This window comes from Antedon bifida, chromosome 7 (genome assembly GCF_963402885.1).
Source record: "Antedon bifida chromosome 7, ecAntBifi1.1, whole genome shotgun sequence".
Lineage (NCBI taxonomy): Eukaryota > Metazoa > Echinodermata > Crinoidea > Comatulida > Antedonidae > Antedon > Antedon bifida.
Window position 1 is genome coordinate 4,749,816 of NC_136232.1, and position 27,168 is coordinate 4,776,983.

At 32.3% G+C, this 27,168-nt stretch overlaps 2 protein-coding genes across 3 annotated transcripts in view; both read right to left on the reverse strand.

Moving 5' to 3' along the window:
• The window catches only part of LOC144848690 (uncharacterized), an 85,757-nt gene extending 61,532 nt beyond the window's left edge, over positions 1–24,225 (reverse strand). For both annotated transcript variants that reach the window (XM_078705538.1, XM_078705536.1), the window contains exons 1-19: positions 24,021–24,225; positions 22,298–22,529; positions 21,250–21,311; positions 20,127–20,225; positions 19,589–19,705; positions 18,697–18,810; positions 12,966–13,085; positions 12,648–12,767; positions 12,314–12,433; positions 11,996–12,115; positions 11,680–11,799; positions 11,362–11,481; positions 11,028–11,147; positions 10,652–10,771; positions 2,393–2,512; positions 1,974–2,108; positions 1,476–1,589; positions 807–929; positions 138–242 (exon numbers count right to left, since the gene is read on the reverse strand). In XM_078705538.1, the coding sequence (XP_078561664.1) occupies positions 138–242; positions 807–929; positions 1,476–1,589; positions 1,974–2,108; positions 2,393–2,512; positions 10,652–10,771; positions 11,028–11,147; positions 11,362–11,481; positions 11,680–11,799; positions 11,996–12,115; positions 12,314–12,433; positions 12,648–12,767; positions 12,966–13,085; positions 18,697–18,810; positions 19,589–19,705; positions 20,127–20,225; positions 21,250–21,311; positions 22,298–22,529; positions 24,021–24,210 (2,371 nt within the window). In that variant the 5' untranslated portion in view covers positions 24,211–24,225. The remainder of the gene's footprint in view (positions 1–137; positions 243–806; positions 930–1,475; positions 1,590–1,973; positions 2,109–2,392; positions 2,513–10,651; positions 10,772–11,027; positions 11,148–11,361; positions 11,482–11,679; positions 11,800–11,995; positions 12,116–12,313; positions 12,434–12,647; positions 12,768–12,965; positions 13,086–18,696; positions 18,811–19,588; positions 19,706–20,126; positions 20,226–21,249; positions 21,312–22,297; positions 22,530–24,020) is intronic.
• Positions 1–27,168, reverse strand: part of LOC144848722 (low molecular weight phosphotyrosine protein phosphatase-like) — a 203,424-nt gene that overhangs the window by 157,933 nt on the left and 18,323 nt on the right. The gene's annotated exons all lie outside the window — the stretch shown is intronic.

Sequence of the window (27,168 nt, forward strand, 5' to 3'; positions counted from 1 at the left end):
TAAATATTTACTCCAAAACATATTACAACTGTATAGCCAGTACATCCAGGGTGGGAACAGTTACCTCCAGAACATACCTTTATAATATGTTACATGTTTAAGACTTTTTAAAATTAAATCGCAATTTGTAAACCTACCATTTTGACAATTAGTTCCAGTGTAGCCAGCTGGACAATCGCAAAGGTAGAAGACACCACTTTCCATGCAAGTACCAACACCACAAGTTGTAGAAGAACACACGGCTGAAATGTTAAAAATGATACAGTTATTATGTGCAATGGACAGCTATCTATCTAAACTAAATATGTTATAAATCATAAAGAATAAATAGCGCTGGATATTATGAAGATATGTATTGTAAAGACTTTTGCCGGTGATTCTCTCTATAGAATTAAAGATACCGTCTAGGCTAACATTACAGGTATATTAACAATCATGATTGTGGTCTCCGAGAGGTATTTCCAATAGCAAAAGCTACAAAATAAAAATATAAACGCTGCAATTACGAAACTTATCCATTTTAAAAGCTAATTAGTCGGTTTAATTTCATTTAAGCTACTAACTTGTAAACTCTAACTTTACATTCTGAAACCAATCGAAGTTAAGGTTACTTAAGAAGTAAAATCTGAAACAGAGTTTGTTTGAGCATGGACCTAGGTCCATGGTCGGAGGTGGAAAGAGAGTTAACTGGTCGTGCGACTATTACGTTGACTGTAAATCGGATATGGTCAGCTAGTTTAACTCCGTTTTAAGCACGATTCAGCAGAACACAGCTACAGTAGCGTTAAAGTAACTGTTTTACCTACCTGCAAACAATTCGCAGTTGTCGCCATAGCGTCCAGCTGGACACGTTGTGCACTCATATCCTCCAGTTGTGTACATTGTGCAACCTCCTCCATTACATGGATTTGGATTGCAGTCATCGACAACTAATAAAAGAAAAACATACACATACTGATGATAAAGTATTTATCCACATTTTCCAGATGGAGCCACAATCCCAGTGCGTGCACCGTTAGAATACAGACGGGTTGTGAATGATTGATTGTAATGCCATATTTATTGATGGAACTGATCATCAAGAGCACAATTGCCAAAGGGAATACATAGCAGGGTTGGCGTTTGTAACAAGAAATGATTCAAGATTCAAGAAATTGTATTGGTCCACTTAAAAATGGAAATTCATTTTTCTTGGCATAAATAAAACAATACATAAAATTGCAAAAGGCAATGTTAAAATACTATCTATAAATGGAAGAATATGACGATATTGGACATTTTTTAAAGACTCTATGCTGTATAAATAAATAATTAATAATACCGATCACATACAGCTCTCACAAACTACTGTCTCACACTCACTACTCGAAGTTTTAAGAAGTGACTCGCATTAAGGGACTTAGGTTGACGGATGTGAAATGGAATCAAATGGTACGTTAGCAAAAAATGTCAGTATCGAACATACGAAAACTTACGAGTTTCACAATTGTCTCCTGAAACTCCAAGAGGACAGTCACATTGGTAGTATGTTCCCGATGTTCGGCAGGCTCCTCCATTGAAACAGGGATTTACGTTACAGAAAGTGTTATCTGGAAAATAAATGAAAAAAAAACCAGTTACTAATTTTAATGAACAGTTTTGAGAAAGAAACATTATTAAATGGAAGCGTCATACACGAAATTTATTAATCATAATTTGCTTGAAAACATGCGCCTCATTAGCTAGTGGTGTTAGTATATATAAGACATGTTATTCCATTGGCTGGTTTGACGAATCGTTTACCGCATGGAATTATGGTTGTTGAACACGATTGTATGGGTGATATTGTTTGTGTTATTTGTTAGATAATAGGGACCTTATCGTTTTTATCTGCAAATACGAAGAATCTCTGAGAATGCGCAGAATGACTTTTACACCCAAACGTGTTGGTCACTTTGGGCGTGTTGGTCACTTTGGGCGTTTTGGTCACTTACCCGTTGGTGGCGTATAAATCTCACAGTTAGTTCCCGAGTAGTCAGTTTGACAAGTACACATATAACTCGATCCAGCATTCATACAAACTCCATTGTTTTGACAAGGTTGTGCGTCGCATGGAGCTGGTCCGTCAGCTGTAAAAAAAAACATAAATATTGACATTACTAAAATATTTAGAAAGAGATAAAGTATTAAAGAGAAATGAAATAATGTTAATACTGTGCACAATAATGCATACTCAAGGAAGCAACGCAAGCAATTTGACCAATAGCAAGCGATAGATTATTTGAACTGTCGCTTGTCATTGGTCAACTTGCGTGCGCTCCAATTATGTCCTTGCATTTCATGTACTTAATAACGAACCTAATTAAATATGTACTATTTGTTGGTTTAATCTATGTAATGTGAAAACACTTACTTGTTTCACAGTTGACGCCCGTGTATCCTTCAGGACACATACACATGTAGTATGTTCCTGACGTCATACACATTCCACCATTAAGACATGGATTTGTCTGACTGTTGCAAAATTCATTTTCTAAAAAGGAATATTATTATAATTATTTTAAAGCCAATTCAGACAATAATTGAGTCGGCAACATATAGAATAGAAAATGATTAGTCAAAAATGCTAAAAAATCTGTGATTCAGAGAAGATTCAAATGATCATCTTCACATTTTGTATAAGAAGCTTAGCGAAGTTAATCCAAACATCATTTTAGTCAAAATCCATATACATCTTTTTAAAAAAGGTAATAAAATAAGAAATCACTACAATTTACACTATTTCTATTATTCCAGGATCCAGACGGCAAAATGACGAAAAAACAATATAAAAAACAATTATATATATAAACACACATAGCGTTTCATAGAGTACGTAAGATGGAATCGCTTTTATCTAGGTTACAGACAAAATCATCAAAACGCTGACTGATGGCGCTTGTAAAGGAATACTGTACTAACTTAACATGGAGGAACAACATAAAAAAGACACGTCCAGTAAAATAATAATATTCTAATAATATTCCCATACATACATATTTGTTATTGATTGAGACAGTTCAGCATTTAGTATTAATTTTCAATAAAATAAACAAGAATGAGAAAAAAAATATCATTTGTATCAAAATTTATGTCAAAAAGAAACAATCCATTAAAAAAAGGGGGAAAAAAGATTTACTGTAATGACGGCCAACTTTTATACGCCACCAACAATTCATATAATCTACTGTACTGCTATTAATAACTATTCAGTTAAAAGCCTATTCTTTCACACCAAAAAGTTTCACACCAAAAAGTTTCAATGAGCAAGTCGAAACTATGATTGGCCTATTTCATTCAATCAAAGCATAGCGGATTTCAATAAGAACACCAATCCCCTCTTTGTTACCTTTATTGAGAATTACAAAGATGCATTGTTTGTGTGTAATCAGAAAGAGTACCTAACAGGTTTGATAAACGTCAAAACACACAATGAATGGGTGTGTAAGTATACACGTAACCTTACCTAGAGCTGGTCAGCCATGATAGTTAACAATACATTCAATTATATACACAAAAATACAACCTATTTTTTGAAATTCGGGTTTGAGAAGTTGAATAGGATAATGGTAAATCTGAACTACAGCATACACTAATACTAACTATATTTATTGTGAGTTGTAATAAATAGATATTCTTTGTTTAAATAGATTTGCTCTTGCTACGATTTTGCAAAAATTCACTCTTTTTTATTTCGGAATTCTATACAGTAAAGTATGCCTATATAATAAATGAAAAATAAAAAACGATTTTATTATTGATATAAAGTTTGCATGCGGTATACTTACGTATATTTACTTCTGAAGAACTCTCGACGTTTTTATAAGTAGCCTATACTTTGAATTTTATAAAGTATATTACTCGAAACGTCAAGAAACTCAACGGATCTTTTCAGAACTAAATAGGCCTACAGCACGTGGTGTACCACAAACTTTATATTAACATATTGAATTCGCCATGGAAACCATCAAACAAAATTGTATTATGTATATTCTCTATATATAGTTGAAAAACTAGTTTTAACCTAATGTCATGCATTCAACATGACCAAATTTTTGTTGAGTCTAAAAGAAATACAACAGCTATCAGAGAACAAAAGAAGATAAGATACCGAAGTAGTCTCTCTGAAGAAGTAAAAAACTTGATTCAGTAAAAGAAGCAATAGTTTAACTTTCTTTCGTTATTTATGAAATAAAAAGAAATAAAATGAATGTTCTTAGATGGATTAGTACCAGAAAATCATTCGTAAAAAGCTAACGTTTCTATTTGATAAAAACACATTCTTTAATCAGTGACATTCACAAAGTAAAACAATAAAATAAATTGAACACATTTTAAACTTGAAAGAAGCGTCAGTTGAACTTCGGTAACATTGATTCAAACAAAAAGGTTACTGATGTAAGCAATCACTGTTAGTTATTTGTTTCTTTCTTATGATCGGAAATTATTTGTCAGACAATCTCAATTTGTCTTTTAACCTAGACACAACTATTTAAATATGTACACTAGTAGTTTGATCAGAAGAGAAATAATTGTAAGGCTATTGAAGATTTTATCAAAGCGTTATAGCATAATACGAGAATGTTTACCTCAATACATTAAGTGCCGTTGCATATTAACATAAAAGGTATTAAAACTATTTTCATTCTTTTTTACAATACACTGGTAAAGATTAGTAGAGTAATAATATTTAAACTATTTTTTGGCAGATTTCCAAATCGATAACGTTTCATTCATCAAGCCTTCAGCAGCTCACACACTACCATTAAATTGCACACACCTTATACACTTGGTACTGGAGAAAGTATGCACACATCTAAAAGTGAAGCCACAAAAATGCGATATGTTTTGTACTTTTGAAACGAGTTTGCATGTTACACGTAACGGAACTAGAACTGCATACGCATTAAACCAATATTTCAAATGTGATGGCGCTAGTTACAATCCGTTATACGTGATTAAATACTAATAAGAACGACGTATAATGTTTCATTACGTGTACAACTGTATGCTATTGTAACAAGCCAGATGCTGGCGGATATTAGACAAATAACATCGCATGTGATGTAAACAGACATTCATAATAAATAACTCTACCACATACAACAATACAGTCAACTCGCCAACTTTGTGTGACGTCATTAAGGTTAAAAATTACTAAGGTCTTACATGCTGTCATTTAAAGAAAGTTGAATGATTGCAGAACATGCAAACTAAAACAAATATAGATTGTCGAATTTTTACTAAGCTAATGAAATGGGTGTAATTAGGTTGACCGCACTCTAAAAGCTTACGTTTTACTCTATTCAAATATTTATTAAATTTAGGCTAACTGTTTGTTTTTCCTTCTACATATATTTTGTTCTGTGACCTGTACTTCCCCTTCTCATTATAAAAAAATCTTGAATTTAAACGTTTAAATCATGGATTACAATTGAACAATTTAAAGCCTTAAGGATAGATTAACTTTTGGTTTGCTAAACAATAACGAAGGTTTTATATCGCCATCAACAAAGGCTTTTTGTAGGACATTGAAAAGAATTTGTTTGGATGACCTATACATGACCACTACTGTCCAGAAGTAGTAGGATATAGGATAAATATTTGGGTTTACAGTAACCCTTGGGAATGAAATCATAATCAGAAGATTTAATTGATTTAATATCAAATAAAAAAGGGTTACTATTGGAATGCTCAAATATGCGAATACAATTAACTTGTTTATTGTTGCGATTTTCTATCCAGCAATTATTATTTTAGCTATCCTTCGGCAATGTGGAATAACTTTGAACTTCATTCAGAAAATAACAAAAACGAGGACACAAAGCGCAGATCGTACGACAATTGTTTGGAAGAACAATAAACAGTACCAGGTACGGTTGGGAACGAGAATAGGTGGATTGTCGTTATGTGGTAGGTACGAAGAGGAACTTTAACAACCCAAATTCCGCGCATTCATACTATTTGTACAATAACAATTGGAAAGTTACTCTACTTATGGGGGTGTTATAACTACGGACCACGTTTATCATTTTTTGGTTGTTTTTTTTTTTCTGATTGGTAATAATTATACATTCTACAAAAAAGGGTATATTTTGGTTCATTGTTGTTTTCTTCATGGTGGTTCAAGATATTCCCTACATTGAAGTTCTTCAAAGATCATACCACCTTATATATTATTGCTTTAGTTATCGGTACCATCCTTTTGCTAGAGACCTATCAGGATGTAAATCCACTGTTGTGGGATGTGTAAAGAGCTATCACTGGTCAATATAAATGATTTCGTTTTTTGTTTGTTCTTATCTAATCAAATCAAAATTAGCACAAATTAACGTTTTCTGGAAACGCATGTGTTATTATTAAAGGGACTTAATATTAATTATGAATCTGCTGATTTTATGTCGAATTGTATTTACTTCATTGTTTAGGTAAATAACTTTAGATATAAATCAAATAGAACCTCCTTAAAAAATTTTGCTTTGTCTGAATCCTACCTTGAGATCGTTTCAAACTAATTATCAAAATAAAAAGTCAAGATTGCAAAAGATTTTTAATACAAAAGTTTACAATCAGATAAGAAAACGGTGTATATTGTTTCACAGCCGAGAATTACCGATCCACAAAAATCAGGTCAAGTGAGTGCTATGCGTTTATGGTCACCGTACATAAGCGCAGAGATTGGTAAAATAATTTATAATAATTGGGAAAAATGTTAACTCTGTAATTGGTATGGTCAGTCGAAGCTACCACAACGTCAAATGATAAAACTTGGTGTCCCACTAGAGACGCAACGTAAGCGCAACTTTGGCCAATCACAAGCGATTGATCGTCCGAACTGTCGCTTGTGATTGGTTAACTCGCTCTACGTCCAATTGCGTTGCGTTACGTTGCGTCGCGTTACGTTGCGTCGATAGTGAGAACCACGCTTTAAGCTTTATTAACGCTCGATTGCGTACTATCTTTGAACTTATAACCTCATGGGCTGGGTCTACCTCTGTATCAGCAAAGTGTATATCAAATAGGCCTATATCTGCCGGCTTAATTCGCATTATAGAAAAAGAGAGGATTGGCTTTATGTTGAACAAAGTCTTTTCCTATTTGTTTCCTAACTTTATGTCATGTTTATATTTTGCTAAAAGGTAGGCCTATAGATACGATAAAGTTAGACTGTGTTCCATAAAAAAATAAGTGCGTAAAATGTTTACTTGCTTCTAAAGACAGGAACACAATTTTCTTAATCATGCGTAACAGAAAGGTTCCCCTTTCTCATTTATGAACTAAAACATCAAGTTAAATTAAACTATACCAAAGCTATATCGGGTGTTTGCCAGTATACTAGAGATTGGGCGTTTCCTATTGTTTAAATTCCGATACGTAACACATGTTTGTACCCACATCTAGACTAAATATTAGCTTGCTTGTTGTGTCTTTATCAAGGATCACTGCACATTAATAAACTGCATAATATAATCTTGTTTTTCTTCGGTATTAAGGAGTGTCATCGATTACAAGCATATGGCACCGCGGCGTTGTTCGCGGCAACAAGAACATTTTATTTCGAGTCATCGCCTAATCAACAATAACGTCTATATTTAAACGATCGAGTTTATATCAACACTAATAAGTTACAGCCATTTAAGTAAAAAGAAAAACAAAACGTATCAATGGAACGGTTTTAGCTTAAAAACTTTAAACCCAGTAGGATAGTCTAGAATGCATAGAGTGTATTTACAACTCTTGACTAATCAAGTAGGATTATGAAACTGCAATTTAGCTTAACAGACTGTTCCATCACAGAGTTGTCTAAGCTGTAGCTTCTATCGATCTGTTCATCATTTGTTACATCTTTGTTAAATTTAAAAGATTTATAAAGTCGTGAGAAGGCCACTGCAGAATGCATAGGAAATTAACAACCGGTCATGTATTTAATAGACCAGAGATATTTACTTCCTTATGCTATTTATTATATTACTACAATTGTTGTGTATTACATAGTTAAATAATACCACTATTAGGAATAAAATCAAGTCAGACAGTTTTGAAAAAAAGAACTCACTAAGCCATCGGAAGGAACTATAAATTAATTAACGCAACGTCAGTAGACCGCGGCAATATACTTCCTCAGCTTATGTAACTAAACTGTTGGATCAGAGTATTAGTATTGGTGAATATATATATATACTACAGTATTATTAAGGATACAATGTGAAAGTGTTCACAAGTAAAAGTGTATATAGAAAGACAAATTGTATAGTATACAAGATAGAACAGTTAAAGACTTACAAGATAATTTTACAAAGTTCAACAACAATAATTCGTATAAATGATATAGTAATAATAAAGATAATCAGTATGACGTTAAAGCCTACCTTGGGCGTATACAGCCACGAAAAAAGCGACCAACAGAATTCCAACTTGTCGAGCCATTATAAACGACGTGGTGAGTTACAGACCTTACACTAACACTGAATGTCAATGTGCTTCTGCAAGGACTCAGTACTAACTTGTCGTTTTTAGGGTGCGTTACATTCGACTATTGACTATTGTTCGCGGCTTTACTAATAGCGACAAAGGGACCCAGAGCTTAAAGAATAGAAGTATTAGGCATATATAATGTGTGTTACAATAAATGAACCGTAACGGTAAATGAATACTTAGATGGAAAAGCTCATTATTGAATTGGCCCTATAAATCGATCGTGTGCCAGGGAGCGATGTCTATCGGTTCTATGTTTGAAAACGAATGCCAACATAATGATCTTCAAAGATATTTAGCATTTTATTTCCCTAAGTTTACATAATACGTATAATGATAATGAATTAAGCTTTCCAAAAGTTTTTAACAATATGTTTTCAATGTACCTGTATAAGCATATTTTGTACTTTTTAATCTTCACGTCGTTTTAAATGTTGTAATTTTGTATGTTATTGTTGGATGATTATGTTTTGCTTTGGAGACCCACTTGATAGTTTGATTTAGTTCGCTTTTGGGAATCTTATCTCTCTATTGTTTGTTATTTTTTGTTATATGTGAGACGAAATAAATGAAATGGAATGGTATAAGACAAGATTTGTTCACTTTTCCAGACTCGGCTAAATGTGTGTGAAACAGGTTTAGGTCTGAATGACATGGTGACCTATTAATCAATGTTTACTCAAACAGCCATAGTGTATTTCTTAAATTAGCTATTATATAGTAGCACATAGAAACCATGCTGTAGAATTGAAACGTAAAATGTTGGATATAGATACGATGATGTAGACAACCTAACGTTGGACATTTTCTTTTTAAAGCCCTATATCCAGTTGAAGAGTAAAATTACCGTATTGTACAAGTAACAAAAAACAATAAATTCATCTGGTTAAGAATAATAAAATACAGAATAATACAGAAAATAATATTACAGTAATAATTTTCTAGTTTAGACTTGGTCTAAGGAATGTACCAGATTGAGGTGGCTGAAAACAACGTAAAGAAACATTGGTTTTAAAGTTCTAGTTCTATAGTTTAAAATGCTTTGAGTTACAATTGAAGAGTTTGTTGACTTTAAAAGGTTTTTACAATGGGGTGCATTCAAAATTACCAGTATTTTCAATGACCGGTCGTCGTGACAGAAAGTAGAGTCAAGATCCATATTGTTGTAAATTCAATAGGAATCATGAATAGTGTTCTGTTCAATTAAACTCATGGCAATACTATTTTTGGTAATACATCTATCGAAAATACAAGTTAATTTGTTTTTATATTTCTAGTTTCATTGTCAATCTTAATACTTCTTCAATGTGTGGGTGAGAGATTTACGTTTATTATAACCTTTTCGAATAGAATAATGTTAATGTAATTGGTGGTGTATATTAAACTTTCTTCGTTATCATAACTTGTTTTTTTTTTAAATTAGAAATAACAAAACAGGTCGAATTCAGTATCTACTTTAACCATGATCAAACAAACCTCAAAATCACTTATTCATTATTAATTAAAATCAAGACAGGGTGAGACTATACAGCATCATAACTCTCTGCCTCGATCAATATATTTCACTCTTTATCAAAATGGCTTCCCTATCCTAGTTAGTAATACACAATTGTTGAATGCTTTCGGGATCATAGAAAGGAAAACGGAAGAATTAAAAATCCTAAAAGATATGTTTAAATGGTTTTAGACTTTTGTCAACAATTGACAAAAATAAGGAGTGTTAATTCGGCAGACATATAACAAATAATGACCCTGGAACGCAGACAGTGACACACAAACATGGTAGAACAGAAATAATGAGATATTCTGCTATAGAGACAATATAAAGTCAGTTTCTAAATATATATAGCTGTATTTGATCATCGGTAATTTTGTATTTTTACAATTATTTAGAATTTTTATTTGAGAATTAGTGTTTACTGAGATTGTTTGTTGAAGCTATATAAAATGTTATATACTGCGGCTTCCAATTCAAATCAGTTTTTTAGTCGCGTGGACGCGACTCTATAGTTCACTATGTCGGTCGGTTGGTCTGTCTGTCTGTCTGTCTGTCTGTCGGTCCGGTATCACTATGCATTGTAGCACGTGACTTAATGGCTGTTGGCCTTGTTTTTTAATGGTGCAGACGGTATATTCGAGTAAAAGAATTTTTACTTACGTGGTGTTTCACATCTAGTTCCCGTATAGCCAGATGTACAGACACATGTATACATGTTTGTTCCATCGACGCATGTAGCGCCATTTTCACATGGGTTACTGGAACATTCATTTGTTGAAGCTGTATACAATTTTATGTGTTAGTTATTGATATATTTTTCATTGTTTTTAACTATAACATATAAGTCGTATAATATACGTATACAGTTTACAATCAAGCTTAGTTAATTGTATTTTATTTTAATCATTTGGCATGATTGCACGAGAGAAAAGCGGGAAATCTACTGTCGCCTGAAGAACGCGCGGCTCTCAAATTCAATTGTTTAAAAACAAAATTGATGCAGACGGTAAAGGCCTAATTTAGAATTTTCACTTACTTGTTGTTTCACATCTAGTTCCCGTATAGCCAGATGGACATGAGCATGCATACAGGTTTGTTCCATCTAAGCATGTACCCCCATTTAAACATGGGTTACTTGCACATTCATTCGTTGAAGCTATAGTTGTATAAAATTATAATGCGTTAGCTTTTTTAATTGAACTGAAATAATTAAATTTTATTTTATAACTACGGGAGGCCTAAACCAATCTTAAAATAATAAACACAAATATGAATACGGTTAAGTTTAAAATCAAAATATATATTAATTTTTATTGGTACAAAACATTTGGACAGACTATTTTGTTTAGTTAGTAAGATATTATACGTACGTGCTGTTTCACATCTAGTTCCCGTATAGCCAGATGGACATGAGCAGTCATACCGGTTAGTTCCATCAAAGCATGTACCCCCATTCAAACATGGGTTACTCGTACATTCATTTGTTGAAGCTATATTTGTATAAAATTATAATATAATTAAATTTTATATTATAGGCCTAACTACAGGAGGCCTAAATCAATATTAGAATAATAAACAAAAATAAAAATATGAATACGGTTAAGTTTAAAATCAAATTATATATTAATTTCTATTGGTACAAAACATTTGTACAGACTATTTTGTTTAGTAGAAGATAATATACGTACGTGCTGTTTCACATCTAGTTCCCGTATAGCCAGATGGACATAAGCATGCATACAGGTTTGTTCCATCTAAGCATGTACCCCCATTTAAACATGGGTTACTCGCACATTCATTCGTTGAAGCTATATTTGTATAAAATTAATTGAACTAAAATAATTAAATTTTATTTTATAACTACAGGAGGCCTAAACCAATCTTAAAATAATAAACAAAAATAAATATATGAATACGGTTCACAATCAAAATATATATTAATTTCTATTGGTACAAAACATTTGGATAGACTATTTTGTTTAGTTAGTAAGATATTATACGTACGTGCTGTTTCACATCTAGTTCCCGTATAGCCAGATGGACATGAGCAGTCATACCGGTTAGTTCCATCAAAGCATGTACCCCCATTCAAACATGGGTTACTCGTACATTCATTTGTTGAAGCTATATTTGTATAAAATTATAATATAATTAAATTTTATATTATAGGCCTAACTACAGGAGGCCTAAATCAATATTAGAATAATAAACAAAAATAAAAATATGAATACGGTTAAGTTTAAAATCAAATTATATATTAATTTCTATTGGTACAAAACATTTGTACAGACTATTTTGTTTAGTAGAAGATAATATACGTACGTGCTGTTTCACATCTAGTTCCCGTATAGCCAGATGGACATGAGCATGCATACAGGTTTGTTCCATCTAAGCATGTACCCCCATTTAAACATGGGTTACTTGCACATTCATTCGTTGAAGCTATAGTTGTATAAAATTATAATGCGTTAGCTTTTTTAATTGAACTGAAATAATTAAATTTTATTTTATAACTACGGGAGGCCTAAACCAATCTTAAAATAATAAACACAAATATGAATACGGTTAAGTTTAAAATCAAAATATATATTAATTTTTATTGGTACAAAACATTTGGACAGACTATTTTGTTTAGTTAGTAAGATATTATACGTACGTGCTGTTTCACATCTAGTTCCCGTATAGCCAGATGGACATGAGCAGTCATACCGGTTAGTTCCATCAAAGCATGTACCCCCATTCAAACATGGGTTACTCGTACATTCATTTGTTGAAGCTATATTTGTATAAAATTATAATATAATTAAATTTTATATTATAGGCCTAACTACAGGAGGCCTAAATCAATATTAGAATAATAAACAAAAATAAAAATATGAATACGGTTAAGTTTAAAATCAAATTATATATTAATTTCTATTGGTACAAAACATTTGTACAGACTATTTTGTTTAGTAGAAGATAATATACGTACGTGCTGTTTCACATCTAGTTCCCGTATAGCCAGATGGACATAAGCATGCATACAGGTTTGTTCCATCTAAGCATGTACCCCCATTTAAACATGGGTTACTCGCACATTCATTCGTTGAAGCTATATTTGTATAAAATTAATTGAACTAAAATAATTAAATTTTATTTTATAACTACAGGAGGCCTAAACCAATCTTAAAATAATAAACAAAAATAAATATATGAATACGGTTCACAATCAAAATATATATTAATTTCTATTGGTACAAAACACTTGTACAAACTGTATATTGTTTAGTAAAAGATTGTTCACTTAAGTGGTGTTTCACATCTAGTTCCCGAATAGCCAGATGTACAGAAACATATATACTCGTTAATTCCAATAAAGCATGCACCCCCATTCAAACATGGGTAACTCGTACATACATCGATCTCTATAGAGGTAGATTAAGATATATAAGAATTTATTCACACTAAGATACAACTTTTCTAATTAAAGTGTACCCATGAAAAATACTTTTGTTGTTGTTTTATTGTCACATAATAGTTGGACACTTTGATCAAAAATTGGATTAAAAAAACAATATTTAGAGATTATCTAAAAAAACTGTAATTTAAAGGAAAAACCGTCTATCTATGGAAGTGGGTAGAATTGTAGAATTGCAAAATTCAAAGTCTGATTTTATTAATCATTATTTGTTGAGCTCCGTCTACACTATCAAACTATTTATAAGTGTGATGAGCCCAAATATGGTATTAATATGATGCCATTGTGTCCATGTATCACATTTTTTGTCACATAAAGTTTGATAGTGTAGACAGATATTCTCTACATTGAAGTTCTTCAAACATCATTCCACCTTATTTTTTTGCTCTAGTTATCAGTACCATCCTTTTGCTAGAGACGCATAAGGATGTAAATCCCCTGTTGTGGGATGTGTAGAGAGCTATCACTGGTCAATATAAATGACTTCGTTTCTTATCTGTGTTGCTCTTCATGATATTATGGTTTTGAAACAAATCAAAATTAGCACACATTAACCTTTTTTGGAAACGCATATGTTATTATTAAAGGGACTTAATATTAATTATCAATCGGATTTTATGTCGAATTGTATTTACTTCATTGTTTAGGTAAATAACTTTAGATATAAATCTAATAGAACCTCCTTACAGTATTTTGCTTTGTCTGAATCCTACGTTGAGATCGTGTCAAACTAATTATCAAAATAAAAAGTCAAGATTGCAAGAGATTTTTAATACAACTTTTACGATCAGATAAGAAAACGGTGTATATTGTTTCACAGCCGAGAAATTACCGATCCGCAAAAATCACGTCAAGTGAGTGCTATGCGTTTATGGTCACCGTACATAAGCGCAGAGTTTGGTAAAATAATAAATAATAATTGGGAAAAATGTTAACTCTGTAATTGTTATGGTCAGTCGAAGTTGGTAAAACTTGGTTCCCACTAGAGAAGCAACGTAAGCTCAACTTTGGCCAATCACAAGCGATTGATCATCCGAACTGTCGCTTGTGATTGGTTAACTCGCTCTATGTCCATGCGTTGCGTCGCTAGTGAGAACCACGCTTTAAGCTTTATTAGACTGCGTACTATCTTTGAACTTATAACCTCATGGGGTGGGTCTACATCTGGATCAGCAAAGTGTAGGTTTCAACCATATCTCCCGGCTTAACTCGCGTTTTTGAAAAAGAGGGGATTGGCTGTATGTTGAACAAAGCCTTTTTCTATTTGTTATTTTTATGTTCCGCTGCTATATTTCCTAACTTTATGTCATGTTTATGTTAGTCTGTGTTCCATCAAAAAATAAGGGCGTAAAATGTTTACTTGCTCCTAAAGACAGGAGTTTATAATGAAACAAATCGCACAATTGTCTTGATCATGCGTAACAGAAAGGTTCCCTTTTCTCATTTATGAACTAGAACATCAAGTTAAATTAAATTATACCGAAGCTATATCGTGTGTTTGCCAGTATACTAGAGATTGGGCGTTTCCTAATGTTTAAATTCCGATACGTAACACATGTTTGTACACATATCTAGACTAAATATTAGCTTGCTTGTTGTGTATTTATCAAGGATCATTCCACATTAATAAACGGCATAATATAATCTTGTTTTTCTTCGGTATTAAGGAGTGTCATCGATTACAAGCATATGGCACCGCGGCGTTGTTCCGCAACAAGAACATTTTATTTCGAGTCATCGCCTAATCAACAATAACGTCTATATTTACACGATCGAGTTTATACCAACACTAATAAGTTACAGTCATTTAAGTAAAAAGGAAAAAAACAAAACGTATCAATGGAACGGTTTTAGCAAAACGCTTAAACCCAGTAGGATAGTCTGGAATGCATGGAGTGAATTTACAACTCTTGACCAATCAAGCAGGATTTTGAAACTGCAATTTAGCTTAACAGACTGTTCCATCACAGAGCTATCTAAGCTGTAGCTTCTATCGATTTGTTGATGCAATTTGTTACATCTTTGTTAAACCTTAAGAGATTTATAGAGTCATGAGACTCACAAAATAAAAAGTCCACTGCAGTAATGCATAGGAAATTAACAACTTGTCATGTATTTACTAGACCAGAGATATTTACTTCCTTATGCTATTTATTATATGACTACAATTGTTGTGAATTACCTTGTTAAATAATACCACTATTAGGAATAAAATCAGTTTTGAAAAAAGAACTCACTAAGCCATCGGAAGGAACTATAAATTAATTAACGCAACGTCAGTAGACCGCGGCAATATACTTTCTCAGCTTATGTAACTAAATTGTTGGATCAGAGTATCAGTATTGGTGAATATATATATACTATTATAAAGGATACTATCAACGCAGACTGTGTTGAAGTGGAAGTGTTCACAAGTAAAAGTGTACATAGAAAGACAAATTGTATAATATACAAGATAGAACAGAAGACTTACAAGATAATTTTACAAAGTTCAACAACAATAATTCGTAGATATGATATAGTAATAATAAAGATAATCAGTATGACGTTAAAGCCTACCTTGGCCGTATACAGCCACGAAAAAAGAAACCAACAGAATTCCAACTTGTCGAGCCATTATAAACGACGTGGTGAGTTACAGACCTTACACTAACACTGAATGCCAATGTGCTTCTGCAAGGACTCAGTACTAACTTGTCGTTTTTAGGGTGCGTTATAGTCGACTATTGACTATTGTTCGCGGCTTTTCTAATAGCGACAAAGGGACCCAGAGCTTAAAGATGTATTGTCCCTTGAAACACAAAAAAATGAAGGTCAAAATATTCTAAATTTAAATTGGCCATATCAAAGTAATATTAAAGTTATTCACTTTAAGTCGAAAATTCGAGCCAAAAGCAACAAGTTTACGTAATTAACAGGTAAATTAGTTTGATTACATTTCGTCTGGAAAATCGTCGCGAGCGAAAGTAAACAAAGATTTCAAACCACGAGTACGCATTATGCATATGCTAATTAGGATTGTTTACAACTCGTCACGATTGAGAAGGTATTTTCACACAGATCGTGAGGAAGTTTTATGATTATGCATACAGAGTAGCCAAACAAGCGCGTTTCATTATGGGGTATGTCAGAGTTATTTTTTTAACAAAAAAACGTCTGTATTTCAGTTAAATGATTTTTTTTTCGACAAATTTTTGGTGATAGTTAATAACTATTATGATACTTCAAATTGACCCACCTTTTTTCGAAATCTGTTATTTTTTATTTTTTTGAAATTAGTCAAAGGGACAATACATCTTTAAAGAATAGAAGTATTAGGCATATATAATGTGTGTTACAATAAATGAACCGTAACGGTAAATGAATACTTAGATGGAAAAGCTCATTATTGAATTGGCCCTATAAATCGATCGTGTGCCAGGGAGCGATGTCTATCGGTTCTATGTTTGAAAACGAATGCCAACATAATGATCTTCAAAGCTATTTAGCATTTTATTTCCCTAAGTTTACATAATACGTATAATGATAATGAATTAAGCTTTCCAAAAGTGTTTAACAATATGTTTTCAATGTACCTGTATAAGCATATTTTGTAATTTTTAATCTTCACGTTGTTTTAAATGTTGTAATTCTGTATGTTATTGTTGGATGATTATGTTTTGCTTTGGAGACCCACTTGATAGTTTGATTTAGTTCGCTTTTGGGAATCCTGTTTATCTCTATTGTTTGTTATTTTTTGTTATATGTGAGACGAAATAAATGAAATGAAATGAAATAGAGATATTATAGTGAACTATGTAATATCTCTATGGTATAAGACAAGATGTTTGTTAACTTTTTCAGACTCGGCAAAATGTGTGTGAAACAGGTTTAGGTCTGTTTGGAATGACATGGTGACCTATTAATCAATGTTTACTCAAACAGCCATAGTGTATTTCTTAAATTAGCTATTATAGCACATGGAAACCATACTGTACAATTGAAACGATGATGTAGACAACATGACGTTGGACATTTTCTCTTTAAAGACCTACATCCAGTTGAAGAGTAAAATTACCGTATTGTACAAGTAACAAAAAAACAATAAATTCATCTTTTTAAGAATAATAAAATACAGAATAATACAGAAAATAATATTACAGTAATAATTTTCTAGTTTAGACTTGGTCTAATGAATGTACCAGATTGGGGTGGCTGAAAACAACGTAAAGAAACATTGGTTTTAAAGTTCTAGTTCTATACTTTAAAATGCTTTGAGTTACAATTGAAGAGTTTGTTGACTTTAAAAGGTTTTTACAATGGGGTGCATTCAAAATTACCAGTATTTTCAATGACCGGTCGTCGTGACAGAAAGTAGAGTCAAGTTCCATATTGTTGTAAATTCAATAGGAATCATGAATAGTGTGCTGTTCAATTAAACTCATGGCAATACTATTTTTGGTAATACATCTATCGAAAATACAAGTTAATTTGTTTTTATATTTCTAGTTTCATTGTCAATCTTAATATTTTTCCAATGTGTGAGTGAAAGATCAACGTTTGTTTTAACTTCTTCGAATAGAATAATTTTAATGTATTTGGTGGTGTATATTAAACTTTTTTCGTTATCATAACTTGTTTTTTTTTTTAACTTAGAAATAACAAAACAGGTCGAATTCAGTATCTACTTCAACAATGATAAAACAAACTTCAAAATCATTTATTCATTATTAATTAAAATCAAGACAGGGTGAGACTATACAGCATCATAACTCTCTGCCTCCATAAATATATTTCACTCTTTATTAAAATGGCTTCCCTATCCTAGTTAGTAATACACAATTGTTGAATGATTTCGGGATCATAGAAAGGAAAACGGAAGAAGTAAAAATCCTAAAAGATATGTTTAAATGGTTTTAGACTTTTGTCAACAATTGACAAAAATAAGGAGTGTTCATTCGGCAGACATATAACAAATAATTACCCTGAAACGCAGACAGTGACACACAAACATGGTAGAACAGAAATAATGAGATATTCTGCTATTAGATAGACAATATAAAGTCAGTTTCTAAATATATAGCTGTATTTGATCATCGGTAATTTTGTATTTTTACAATTATTTAGAATTTTTATTTGAGAATTAGTGTTTACTGAGATTGTTTGTTGAAGCTATATAAAATGTTATATACTGCGGCTTCCAATTCAAATCAATTTTTTTTAAATGGTGCAGACGGTATATTCGAGTAAAAGAATTTTTACTTACGTGGTGTTTCACATCTAGTTCCCGTATAGCCAGATGTACAGACACATGTATACATGTTTGTTCCATCGACGCATGTAGCGCCATTTAAACATGGGTTACTTGCACATGTTGAAGCTATATTGTATAACATTATAAATATGTGTTAGCTTTCTTTCATGAACTAAAATAATTCAATTTTATTTATAACTACAGTAAATTATTTAATGTGTTCATAATATCAAGACATTTATTTCCATCTCAAATGTCAATAATAGACTTAAACGTCATATAAAAAGTGATTCATTGGGACATCGAGTGTACATTTGCTAATTTTTCCTTTAATGTTTTATATAATAACTATTAATTTAATAATGTTTGTTTATGTTTATGGCCGACAATGTCAATTAGTTTTACATTCATCTGAATGATGGATGGAACTAAACCAGGACTGTTTAAAGCACCTTGATTGGTCCTAACTTTGATCAAGGGATTCTCTCGTCCAGTGCCCACCTTGACCAGAGGAAAGAAATGGGCCAATACGTTTGAGCCAGATAGGCCTACTATGATTCATATTTCAAATTCCGAACCCCAGCTCCATATACAACACCCGATGTTTCCCACATGGTCTCCCATAAGCTCTAACCAGGCCCAACGTTATTAACTTCGGTGATTTGACGAGAACCGGTGTTTCGATGCGACTGATTATGGTTGAAAATTATGGAAGTTTACATAATGCCTACATTATATGATACGCATGATATGTCGATGATATGTTGTATTATGGAATGTGCCCATGATACTGGAAACATATTGTCATTTGTAGAGATACAGCACTTAGAATCGGGTGATGTTCAAATACAGTACCATTTTGTCATGGAATAAAATAGAAAGTTGTTTATATATTTCCTCTTACTTGTTGTTTCACATCTAGTTCCCGTATAGCCAGATGGACATGAGCATGCATACATGTTTGTTCCATCTAAGCATGTACCCCCATTAAAACATGGGTTACTCGCACATTCATCGATCGCTATAGAGGTAGATTAAGATATATAAGAAATTATTCACACTAAGATACAACTTTTCTAATTAAAATGTACCCATGAAAAAAAACTGTTGTTGTTGTTGTTTTAATGTCACATAATAGTTAGCCACTTTGATCAAAAATTGGATTAAAAAACAATATTTAGAGATTATCTAAAAAAACTGTAATTTAAAGGAAAAACCGTCTATGGAAGTGGGTAGAATTGCAAAATTCAAAGTTTGATTTTATTAATCATCATTAATATAATGCCATTGTGTCCATGTATCACATTTTTTGTCACATAAAGTTTGATAGTGTAGACAGAGCTTTATGCTGATTATAATTTTTCTGCTGAATGAACATTGGCAAATCAAGTTTTTTATATTATTATTAAATTATTATAATATTTATTTATAATATTACTTACCTGTCTCGCATATGCTGCCAACAAACCCAGTTCCGTCACAGTTACAATTTCCCGTTCCAGTACAAACACCTCCATTCAGACACGTAATGCAAGTCAGTTCTGAGAAATTTCAATTCATAAAAAAATACAATTAGTACATCATTTTATATCCGCAATGAATACGTTAAGCCTGTATCAACATCATGTAGACCTAAGTATTAGTGTTATACAGTACTATACTGGTATATCAAACAGAAGAAGGAATTGCCAGATTTGAAGTAAATGCATCTGCAGTATAGTATATAAGTAATACATTATGAGTGCAAGGGTAAAAAATGTCCATGATATGAAAGATGAAAATGTTCTCTCTTCACCAGGCGACCTTTCTCATTTACAAGAATGAACGTATAATACAACATTTCATTCCTGGGTTCAGTGAAGGATGGTTTATTGAATAGCATATGATCCATAATAAATGAGGAAAAATATGATTTGTGTTAAGAAATGGCTCAAATTATTATGTTAAGAAATGAATATGCCAAAATATGAATTGTGTTAAGAAAGGTAATGCTAAAATCATTATGTTAAGAATCTGAATATGTTTAAGAAAATGAATACGCTTAGAAATTAATACTAAATTAATAAGTGAAAGTGTTAAAGATGTATTGTCCCCCTGAAAAATTATTTTTTCTGCTGAATATTCCATTTTAATGTCACCAAATAGTTATCGACTTTGACCAAAAATTTGATCGAAAAAAAAAGTATTTACCTAAAAAAATGTAATTTAAAGCAAAAAATTGTCAAATTGGCTGCCAGCCAATGGGTTTTTGATTGAATTTAACCATTTATTTTGTAATTTTATAAGTGAAAACATTAATTTTTTCCAGTTTTTTTTTCTACAGAAATGATTAACTTTATTAAAGCTACAAAAATAATCTATTCAAAGTCTGATTTTATTAATCTTTATTTTTCATGTTTTTGGGGGACAATACATCTTTAAGAACTTAACATTTAAGGAGATGTCCTGTATAATGTTAAGTTATGAATATTATGAAATGAATATTATGAAATGAATATATTTTTAGTAATTAAAAAAATAAATAAATACATGAGGAGATTTTAGGTACGTTTTAATGTGTCTTACCAGTAAGAGAAGAGGACGTGACATCAACCCAGTAAATCGAAAAACTTAGAACAAACGTTGCGCTGAAAAAGAATTTTACGTCATGTTATCTCAATTCTATTGTTCCCTTTGCATTATCAAGTGTAGGCCTATACTTGTATGTGGGCGACGTTTATGCCATAACAACACATCCAAACCACACTTATTAGGCCTAAGTCACGCGCCAACATTTACTATGTGAGGCCTATATAGTATCAACAGCTGATCTACCATTCACAAAACAAAGTTGTAGTTATTATTGAATATCGATATGGTTTATTGACAGTTATAAGCATGGATAACTAAGACTGTTATCAGCATGGACGCGGACATCTACATTAGTTACAGATGCGTAGTTCAGCAGTCACTGAACGGAATGAAGAATAACAATGTATATGGTTCAAGTTGGAGTCTGCATTCTACTACTAGGCACTGTAGATTTGGTATTCTATTATTGGTTGCATATTTTCACAAAAAGTAGATTGAATTAAATACTCGTGCAACTAACGCTATGACGTCTTCTTATGCATAATAGATTATAAGATTCTGATACATAGATGCCTACGTAGTATATTGTAGTAAGGCCGTAACTGGTACAACTGCGACCAATGGTGCTTATAACGTTCATACGAAAATCCCGCCACTTGTTAGGCTCTTAATTGTACCATGGACCTATAAATTTGTAGGTCCATGATTGTATTAAAACAAAGCTAAATTTACATATCCCTTCAACATTATAAGTAATTCATTCAACGTGTAAGCTGTCTACTCAAACAAAGATAATTAAGAGCAACAACAATAACCAATGAGTACATGTTTACCACCAACTTCAGCAGCAAAACATTCGGACATCATCACTAGCAGGCTATATACGCAGAAGACAATGGGGCGGTATGCTGTTCCGCAATTCGAGCATGCGCAATAACCATGTAAAACGTTAATACACATGCACATAAAGTAATACAATGAAAGAAACAAATAATAGAACAAGAATAGAATTACGAATTCCTCGCATTATAGTCCTACTTACTGGAACTGAATGGAACCAACACCGTTTGAAGGTGGTGTCCAAGTATACGTTGCAGTCAATGGCTTTGGACTATTGTTTGAATGGGTAATTCCATCTGCAGTATTTGAACAAGTCATCTGTCTCGTATCCGGTACAACCGTCGTCCATGTTCCAACAGGGGTAGTAGACCCTACTGGACGAGCTTGTAGAAGTATCCCTAAATATTGCGTAGTTCCAGATGCTTGGATCGTAACTGGTATATTGAAAAAGACCCAAAAAATAATTGTATAAAAGTAAACGTAGAGGAAAATTAAGACTTAGCCATACTTTTGAATTAGTGGAGTTGTGGTTTGGTGGTTATGATGCTTGGCTACTATCCTGGGTTCAAGTCCTGTCACATGTCAGGATTTTTTAAGGACAGAATTACAACTCCCCTCCCAAAGACTTGTAATAAAACTTTGTTTATGTAGAGCATCTTGTGTATAATGTTTGTCTTGTGAACCTCTGAGGGTCCCTAATGATCAGCAATTGATGACTCTCATTAAATATGGTAAAAAAAAACTAATATTATCATTGGATGAATTATTTTTTATTTATAATATCTATTTATAAAAATTTATTTTGTTATGCTGAGTAACAAACCTATATTTTGATTTCACACATTTTGATTTCTATAATGATTTCAACCCTGACATTCTAAACTTGATTTTCCTCCATGCTTTTTAAAGACGTAACTATAGAAGACGACGGCGTACATTGACCGTTAGAATATTAGAAAATACCCTTTAAATATTGGTTTTATTTTGGATCTTCAAATACAGTGTGTTTACAATGCCGTTAAAAAGATTCTACACGAGTATGTATTGTCTTGGTACTCTCTCATGAGGTTCCTGGCCTACATTTAAAAAACGATGTCGTTTACTTAATAATTATGAGGGCTAAGCAAGCAAAAGTAAAGTTAGTACAAGTCGGTAAGAAAAAAGCCTGTAAGTAGTAATTAGGGCTAGGTATTTATGGCACTCTTCCCTGGCAGGCCTAATGCAAACACGGCTATCCTTTGACAGTTGAAGTAAGAATGGAGAAAATTAATCTCAACATCTAAACTTAAATATTTAAGCAGCAACACGATGTATAAAACGTGTCTATAAGCATGGTTTGCTAAAACGATGCTTAAAGGAGAATGACAAAAAATGATAACAATATGCCTACAATAATAGGTCTAAATTAAGGTACTGTAACTTTTGTTTATGTTTTGCTATGCTGTTTTGTCAAATGGAGGAATTATTTAGAATAAATAATAATTGAATAAAATAATTGGTCTAATAAACTAAACTCCAATAAGATTTGTTATTAAATACATTCATCTGGTTCGGAATAAAATTAACTGGAAAATTATTAATTTTTTGTTGAACGAAACGTCACTAAGGTATTTTTACCAATTGTATATGTATTTTTTGGTTCAACAAAAAGTAATAATTTTCCAGTTAATATTTGTTATTGTTACGAAAAACGTGCAAGGTAGGGAACAGCTAACCCCTAAGTTCAGGTAAACCCGTTCACTATAAGATTAAGAACCAAGGAACAATGAATAAGCCCATACTACAACATTATCTGCAATGAAAAATATAGCTGATCCAGTATTAACGAGTTTTCACATTATGTTGATGGAGGAATTATTTAGATTTGACAAACATCACGGAACTTTCTTAAAAATATACTTAAGTACAGATACTTGGGTGCTTACCAGATACCGGTTGTCCTGGGAGGTATGAAGACGCAGAAATAATTGACCACGGACTAGCTGACGTCTGAACGGCAGCACCATGACCAGGTGTTAAACTGGTGCATGCACCCGGGTTTGCACCAGATGGGTTGCCTACAACCATTGATATGGAACATAGGCCAAATAGAAGAAGAACAATTTTGAAACCCATGGTTACTGGTCTGCAGAAACTACCGCTTTGCACCTAACGAGTGATTCACAAAAAGTTTATCTGTTTTCTGTCTAAAGACGCTTATGAGTTGTAAGGGTATTGTTAATGTTTGTTCACGTGTGGATTCCCAAGAACAAAGACAACACCGGTGCAAAGTGTACCGGCACTCCGAACCAAGAATTTTATATTACATTATGAATTCAATAATAGGCCTAAAAGAATAATATAGATAAGGATAAACATAAACAAAACAAGAACGGAAGAGATTTTAGGGGAATAATATTTAAAAAAACCCACAAAACCAGGATTTTAAAACCATAAAAATGGAATCGCTCAAGTTATATAACATTGATTTCTTCCTGCTAACGTTTTAAAACATAAAGTCAGATATTACTGTAGTAAACATTTTTCAACAAATTAGCTGCCGCAAATTTTAGTGATATATACACGTACATAAACATATATTATACAAAAGATTCGGCCTATTCATAAAGAAAATAACACCATTTGCAATGAATATTCGCTATGAAGAAAGATGACTTTCTTAATCCCAAAACAAAAATAGTACATACTGTACTCAGTAAAGCATAATGCTATAGCTATCATCAAATTATCGCACCAACTATAGTATTAATTTATGGAATAACAGGAACAGCCATTGAATTACACAAGGATGACACTACATAAATATCTCTACGATTTTTCATAAAGAATTTTCAATCAATACAATACAATACTAATACATAGGATGGATTGTGAGGTTATTCAGGATCAACCTGATCTTACCAACCCTGCTGTGTTAATCTCAATACTCGATATTCATAGTACACAAGATACACGGATCATTAAGTTCTTTATTGACTACACTTCATTGTAACAGTCCCTTTAGTCATAATATTTACAAGCATGAAGCTCAAATGATCAATATTTTAAAGAAAAAAGGAAGATTTCAACTTCTTTCTGAAATAAAGGAAATCGATTATGACCAGTAATTTACACCTGAATGTGTTCGTTTCTAAATTGAAAAGAAAAGAAATGAAAAGGAGAAACAGCATTTCTAGAATTTGACGGCGTAACATTCTCTAAATCTGGATCCTTCTCCCACACATTTCATATTACTTAAACCAGAAATGATTTTGACAATCCTACCTATCAACTAAAATTAAATATTCCCCAACAATTGCTTCATACAAAGCTAGATATAGATCTCATTCTTTTTCACAAAACTAAACTTTTTTTCATGATTTTTTTTCTATTTAAGACAGGACCACAATGCAAAACAGGTTTTCTTTTACCTGATTATGTAACCTTGTATACAGATGCTGTTAAATAAATAAATAAAAACATTACTAATCACATTTACGTTTTCTTCGTATTTCAACAATAATTCACATAAATTGATATGCATATATTTATTTTTACAGTATCTAATTAAACTGTGATAGTAAATGAAAAAAATTACCGAATGGATCCAATAGAAACACAAATTATATAATTGAAACACAACAAAATGGTACTAATGGATGTTTAACAGTCGTCATGTGTAACACAAACTTATAACCAAACCTTACACTATGATAATGGTATAAACCCTTGTTATAATTTTTTGTCGGGTGGACGCGACTCTATAGTTCACTATGTCGGTCGGTCGGGCTGTCGGTCTGTCGGTCTGTCTGTCTGTCGGTCCGGTATCACTATGCATTGTAGCACGCGACTTAATGGCTGTTGGCCTTGTTCTTTATATAGTTACTTGTATGTTTCAAACGGAATACTTTAATACTTTTGGTATGCAAAGTAAATACATAAGCCCTCCCTTAATTGTTATGTTTAATCCAACTTTGCATATCACTGCAGTGCACGTAGTTTTTACAAGGACACTGACTATGCGATCTACGAATTTCTGCCTAGAACTACCACATAAATGTCATTTATACCTCAAACGTGTTTCAGAATGTGGACATGTTATTGTCAATTTAACTATATTAGTATTATACGCTAAGTCATGTGGTCACATTATTTCAATGTTGCATTACGCATTGTTGTGTCCTCACGAGAGATAAGGCCGGCCCCGCCTTCTAGTTTTCTTCTTTTTCTTTATTGCCAATCAACAACAACAACAAACCTAATACAAACAACTACAAAGTAAGTTGCAGGAAACACATAAGGGAACTAAACCCCTATGACAAGAGCCTGTGAATCCTCTTTCAAAGTAGCACATAAAGATAAAATATAGCATTTCAATAAATATATCAGAAAATATCCACACAAGAAACATCAAAAAGCATTCATAAAAATACAAAACAAGCAGAAAAGTAAAAACACTTTACTCAGAGAAGATAACGATATGCTCAAACGAAAGGGTTTCTCATAGAAGAGTAATTCATTAATTCATAAACAGTTTAAGATAATTTTAACATAACTTGAATAATCAGAACAAGAAAATAAATTGCTGATATAGGGCCACAAACTAGTGCCTGCTGATAAAACATGAACATGTTTAAAACGCGATTCTCGTGCAGTCTACAAGAGACAATAAACACACACCTGTACAGTAGTTTCTTGTTTCTTGACTACAACCTGACCGAACTAAACATTGTCAAATAATGTTATGTCAACGCCTTTCGGCAATGCGAGCCAGGTGATTAGATGAATGGTAATGCTCTAGCTTCCCAATCTTAATCTTAAAGAAAAGTGTTTGAACCCCTGTCGAACAAAATGCACATTTCGGGTATTCCTTCAAAACAAATAAAATATTGCAAAATCAGTAAAAATATGAATTATCTAAATAGGTTAATGGTTTAAAATATGTTCAGAATTGGTGTCACCATGGGGTTTTGTTACAAATCTGAAGAATAGGAACAAAGTGAAACAGTGTACAAGAGATTCGTTGTTTGCAGTTGGAATTATGGTTGACATAAACAGATTTCCAGAAAGATAAGCATACAACTTAAAATATAT